The sequence below is a fragment of the Pteropus alecto genome, unplaced genomic scaffold (genome assembly GCF_000325575.1).
Source record: "Pteropus alecto unplaced genomic scaffold, ASM32557v1 scaffold177, whole genome shotgun sequence".
NCBI lineage: Eukaryota > Metazoa > Chordata > Mammalia > Chiroptera > Pteropodidae > Pteropus > Pteropus alecto.
The window spans coordinates 4,622,341-4,628,340 of record NW_006442207.1 but is presented as its reverse complement, the minus strand read 5'-3'; the positions used below and the strand labels follow the sequence as shown (position 1 = coordinate 4,628,340).

At 46.8% G+C, this 6,000-nt stretch overlaps 1 protein-coding gene across 1 annotated transcript in view; it reads right to left on the bottom strand.

Annotated features, from left to right (window-relative positions):
• Nucleotides 1-6,000, bottom strand: part of NRAP (nebulin related anchoring protein) — a 67,172-nt gene that overhangs the window by 28,021 nt on the left and 33,151 nt on the right. The window contains 5 exon segments of the mRNA XM_025039112.1: nucleotides 47-151; nucleotides 1,320-1,631; nucleotides 2,955-3,062; nucleotides 4,189-4,293; nucleotides 5,465-5,563. Of these exon segments, the coding sequence (XP_024894880.1) occupies nucleotides 47-151; nucleotides 1,320-1,631; nucleotides 2,955-3,062; nucleotides 4,189-4,293; nucleotides 5,465-5,563 (729 nt within the window).

Sequence of the window (6,000 nt, the reverse complement as noted above, 5' to 3'; positions counted from 1 at the left end):
GCGCCTAATGCAGCCAGGCCTGTTGCATGCTGTTGGGGAATCTCACCTCACTAATGAGTTCTCCTGCCTTCTTCGCCTGCTCCACATTTAATGACCCGGTGGCGACCCAGCCCGTGCCTTTCATCCACTTCACATCTGCCCTGTATTGGTTCTGACAAAGGAGAAAGGAAAAAAAAAAAAGAAGAAGAAGCAGGCCATTGTTGGTGCGCAGACATGTAAAGGGCTATTAACAACTCCCGATGTAGCCTTGGTGCCGGCTGAGTCGAATGAGATGCCACTTTTGTCTTATCCATTTCTGCACAGTCACAGGTAGGGCTCCAAAATGTAAATTAATCTCCTCTTTAATTGGAGCCATCCTGCTGGTGGCGACTGTAGGCCCCGCCCACCCAACGCTACTGGGGGTGTGTCGGGAGGGGCCGAACCAACGCCGTCCCTCATCCCAGGCTCACGTCTACCTCGCAAAAAAGGGCGTCCTCATTGTCTGCTTTTCCCATTTTCTTGCTTAAAATGACATGCAGGGGAGAAGAAAATGAGAATTCACAACAGAACCCAAGTGGGGAGCTATTTGAGGGAATGTCACAAGACATCCGAGGCTTCCCGCCGCGTCAGTTCCTTCGTGTGCACTGACTACACCTCGGTGCTGGGTGGGTTGCGGGAAGGATCTTTCGCATTTCGTTACTTGCCATTGAAGGAGCAGATTTAATGGAAAGCCATGTAAATGGACACTTCTCTCAAACCAGCATATCCTCGTCTGTCTTGAAACAACTCTACCTGGAAGGGTGTGTCTACATGGCCCCCACCCCCTGTGTGACGGTCTGGCTACAGCTGACCTGCCTTTCCAGTTCACTCACTTTCTTGTACAAGGGTCAACGGAAGACAAAAGAAAACGGAACCAGGCGGGGAATGTAAGAAAAACAGGGAGAGGGTTGTTAAAGATCAGGGAGCCGATCGTTGTAAAAATGGGGATGTGAAGATTGGACCGAGTATCGGAGATGCTCTCCCACAGGAGGCCACAGTTAAGAATGTCACAAATAAATCCTCCACCCCACACTTGGCAATAAAAACAAACAAACAAACAAACAAATATAGAGAGCAGAATTCCAAGAAGAAAAAAATAGCTTATGATTTTCTGTTTGGTCATATAGAATTTATAATGGGCCTGGTTCGAATAAGAGTTAAACCACTAGGAAGTTAAAATATTTCCATTTAGAGATCCAGAAATAGATATCCCATAAGTATAAACTATTGTCTTGAAGGGACTGGGAAAAACCCTTGCACCAACACTAGCACACACACACATGCACACACACAGATCTTACATCACTCTGTAAATCATAAGCCTTCCTGGCCCATTCCACCTTCATATCTGTGGGCAAAGCTGTAAAGAGATGTGACGCTGTCTTGTAGCCTATATCTGTGGCTAAATGCTGAGCCTTGCGGGCGTGCACCAGGTGGACCATGTCCATGGACACGTGGCACTGGGATTTGGTGTCCTCGAATCCCTTCTTGTACTCCAGTTCACTCTGCAGCTTGGACATTTGCAGCGAGTGGCTCATTTGCGAGTCCCCCTGGGCACTGTTGGCCCCAATGAGCTTCCCTCTGGACCTCTCATAATCCTCCTTGTACTTCACCTAAAGGGGAGGAAGAGAGCAGGGCCACGTGAGACTCTCCTAAAGGAACCGTGAAGCTTCAAAGACAGGCATGAAAGTTAAACAAAGCCATACAACAGGATCCTAGTAGAATTAGCATCATAAAACGTTTGCCTCCTTTGAACAACTGATATATTTCCTTTCATGCAACGGTGAAATAAAAGATGACTGCTCAGTATTCCCTTTTCACCCCAGCTGCCAGGAAGCTCAGCACTAAACTGAATCTACAGAACGATCTTCTCCCAATTTCCTGGTGAAATTCTGTCTTTTGTCTATATTATTTGTGATCAGTCATGCTGGATTTATTTTTAAGTGTCCTCTTGTTTTCCTAAAAGCCACTTTAAAATCCCTTTTTGGTAAAAGCGAGATCATTAGAAATAAGAAGTTGTCATGAAATAAAAAAAAGACACTGAATATTCAAAATACAATGGCTTTTTGAGAAAGGAGCTCAAATTAAAAAACAACCGGGGCACAAAAATATTTAGGAATATGGGGAACAAAAGGGAGCTTATTGGTCTCAAAAAAAAAAAGTACTAGGCCCAGAGTAATGAGGGTCAGAAGAAAAAAGGAATACAGAAATGTTTCAACAGTATAACAGGATATCAGTGTGTAGCGTGATTTTCAACATTATGGTTACTGTGGCCATCTGGGGACCTGGCTCTACTCTCATCTCTGCCAGCAACAACAGTATCGATATCTGCCACCATTTATTGAACACTTACTATGAGCCAGGCCTGGTATAAACCCGTGCCACTCCAAGTGCATCTGTGGTCCAGGGCTGGTTTGTAAAAAGTTACTGAGCTGACAAGGAGCTTGTGTTGGAATGTAAATCAGCCACATCGTCAAGACCCTGTTTAGTCCAGATGATAGCTCTATGTATGTATATATATAATACGCATATAATATAAATATATAATATATATGTTACACTATATATATTGTATATGTATTGTATATATGTGTGTGTGTTTGTGTGTGTATGCGTGCATATATATATACATAGTTAGGTCAAAGGCAGAAAAGTTTTTCCTTCCTGATATTAATGGAAGTGCTTGTCATATTCACAACTAAGCCAATATTTATATTGCTTTAAGATTATTTTTAAAGAAATATCTGCCTATACTGACATAAACTTATATGTATTTATACATATATATATATGTGTGTTTGTGTATATATATATATATATATACACACACACATACACACACACACACACACACACACACACATATATATATATATTTTTTTTAAATGTAAAAAACAGGATTCATGGAATCTCGTACAAGTTGGAGACTGACTCACCTCGCTGGCCAGGTCCCTCTTGGCTTTGGCTGCCAGGAACGCCAAGGAGTCAAGACGTAGCTCAAACCCTTTTGCCTTCTGGTTTTCCCAGCTGCTCTTGTATAGTTTCTAAGGGGATTTAGGAGAAGAGAGATCGTCCTCGTGGGAGAGGGCTCACCTAGACTCTGGAAAGACCTCTCTAGGCGGCAAACACGGATTACATCTTTCCCAGAAACACTATAACCTGAATACAACCAGGCCTTCTTGTTCCTGCCTTAGGCCTCTCGATGCAGATGGCTTCAATCAAAAGAAGCTGAAATTGAACACCCGAAGCCTTGAAAAACATGAGGAGTCTTCATAGAAGGCTCAAAGACATGCCAAAGTGGAAAAATATTGCAAAACACATAGCAACGTTTCTGACAGCTCTGTCCGTCTCTGTCCACACACCCGCCCAGCCCAGCAGCTGCCCCAACAGCCCTCTTTTCTCTTTCTGCCCCCCTAAGCTCTGGTTACCCCTGGCTCTTTTCCTTACTTCTCCTATTTCCTGTCCTGCCCCCAGATGACAAGTTCTTTCTTCTGGAAGGCTCCCCTCCCTTTCTGCATATGAATCAGTTTAGCTTCCATTGCTCCTTCTCCTTCTCCCTATACCCATTAATCAGATCACGACCCAAAGACCGGGGAGCTGAGTGGAAGAGCTAAGGCCCCTCCTTAGAAGATGGAGATGGGAATGTTGAGACTGTGCGTACTTTTGCGTCTAAGAGTAAAGCTACCTTGTGCACAGTCCTCCGAGTGCTTTCTGTATATTAGCTCTGAAGCCTCACGACAACCCAGTAAGGAAGGGGCTAGTATTACCTTCATTTTACCAACTAGACAACTGCAAGCAAAGAATTTGCCCAAAGTGGCACACTCGGAGTAGCGGCGCAGAGGATGTAACCCAGGCAGTTTGGAGCTAACATCTGAGCTCTTGCTTGCTCACCCATGACACTACTCTTACGCTCTTTCATCTCTGACTCTGGAATAACCACTGTCCCCTACTTCATCTCATAGTCAGTGGCTCAAGTCCCCACCAGCTCACTCCTATGAAAGGTTGTCTTCCCTGTGAATGCTGGTCTGGAACAAGTTCTGTTAGACAAGCTGTTTACAATGACCACATGTATGTAACCTCAGCTGACACCAACATGGCTGGCGGGGTTTGCTGACCAGGCGTCCGCACGGGGAAGCAGAGCCAGCAGCTGCCCACCCCCTCCCGCTGTACCTCGCTGAGGTTGGCAGCATTGGCTCGGGCCCGCAGGAACAGAGGCTCGTCTTTGCTGATGCTGTACTGATGGAGGGACTGCTCGTTTCCTGCCTTGTAGGCCACCTGTTGGGAGAGAGAACTGGGTCAAGAGCAGGTGGCAGGGATGGGCGAGTGGCACGGCATCACTCATAAGTCTTCACGTCTGCTTGTCTCTTCTGCGACCTGCCGGGGAAGTCCATTACACAATGGACCGGACCAGACACTGGCCAGCAGGATACAGTAAATGAGGCTTAAGGCAGGAGAGGTGATGGGTGAAGGGCAAAGAGCAGTAAGGAGCTGAGAGAAGAACGTGGCCGGGACCAACCTGAAAACCCCTCCAAGGTTTTTGTTCTCACACCTTTCCCTTGAGAAAGCATCGTCCTCCCCAAGCTCTTCTCACCTATGCTGTCCACGGCCTCAAAAAAAGAACTCACGAGATTCCTCTGAGAGGACTCAGAGGAATACAGGCTCCCCAAGTAGGAGAAATAAAATGCATACTGAACCTCCTGCAACCCCATAATCAACCTTACTGCATCTGTAGGTTCTGACATCTGGAAACTGAGCAGCGACCAAAAAGACAACATGCACGAACATCTCCACGGAAAACTTATCGCCCTTGCTCTTTGTCTCTCCCTTTCCTCCTTCACCCCAACTGGAGTTTCCAAGTTGACTCTGGGTTATGGTGACAGCATCCTTTCTGGCAGGTGTAGCTGGACCTTTAGGATAGAAAGCTGGGAAGGTCCTGGCCAGATTGTAGCAACTATGGCACCTGCTGGGTGTAGGTACGCAGCAAGTGCTAATCACATGCGTAAACCCTAATGGGGTTTCATTGCTCTGCCTCCCCCATTTGAGCTCAAGTAGGCACGAAATACACACAGCCCACAAGCAAATGTTCTCCTCCTCCAAGACAATTCTCTACTGGCTCCAGAATAATGGAGTCTCTGATGAGAAATAGAAGAAGGAGAAAGAAAGAAGAAGAAAGAAGGAACTGGGCAATGCTGAAAGCTGAAAAAAATAACATCGGTCGCCATCTACCCCCAACAACCAGGAGAGAAGCGTGGTGGGCGAGGCAGGGAGGCCTGGATTCCAGTTCCCAGAGCCAGCCTGGAAGCCTGCAGAAAGCTGGGTCCAGCCTATTTAAAGGCATGGTTCTTTGGTTCCTGGATTGTGCCTGGGCAGTACCTGCTGTTGTCCCCAGAGGTTCCTGGGCCCATGACACAGCAGCTTGGTAGAGAAAGGGCAGCCCAGGACTCACCCCGCTCTGCAGCTCCTGGCTCTTCTTGGCATGCTCCATCTGGGAGCTGTCGGCCACACTGGTGAACTTCAGCTCATCCACCCTCTGCCTGTAGTGTTTCTGTTTCCGAAGAAAAGGGACTCGATAGTATTAGGATTAGACTGTCCCTACTGCCACACACATGTGCCCGTATACATACGCATGCTTTCCGTGACGCAAGCATTTCCTGGGGGAAAATGTTCCAGCTTTGACAGGACCATGCAGACATGAGACTGCCTGTTCTGGTGGCATTGCTTTAGTTGCTACTACTGAATGGGGGCTTGAATTTTTTCCCCTTAGCAAATCCTGTATTTCACCCTGGGATGTATCCCCTTTATAAGTCTAGATCTGACACAGGATAGTGAGGGGACTTTACGACCGTAAAGACTAAGGTCCGAATCTCGCCTCCACCTTTTTCTAGCTCATGACCTTGGGCATGTACGCCGCTTAACCACCTGAGCTACTTGTACTTTGTCTGTTCAAGGGGAAAACCAATGGAAGCCACCTCACGCCGGGCT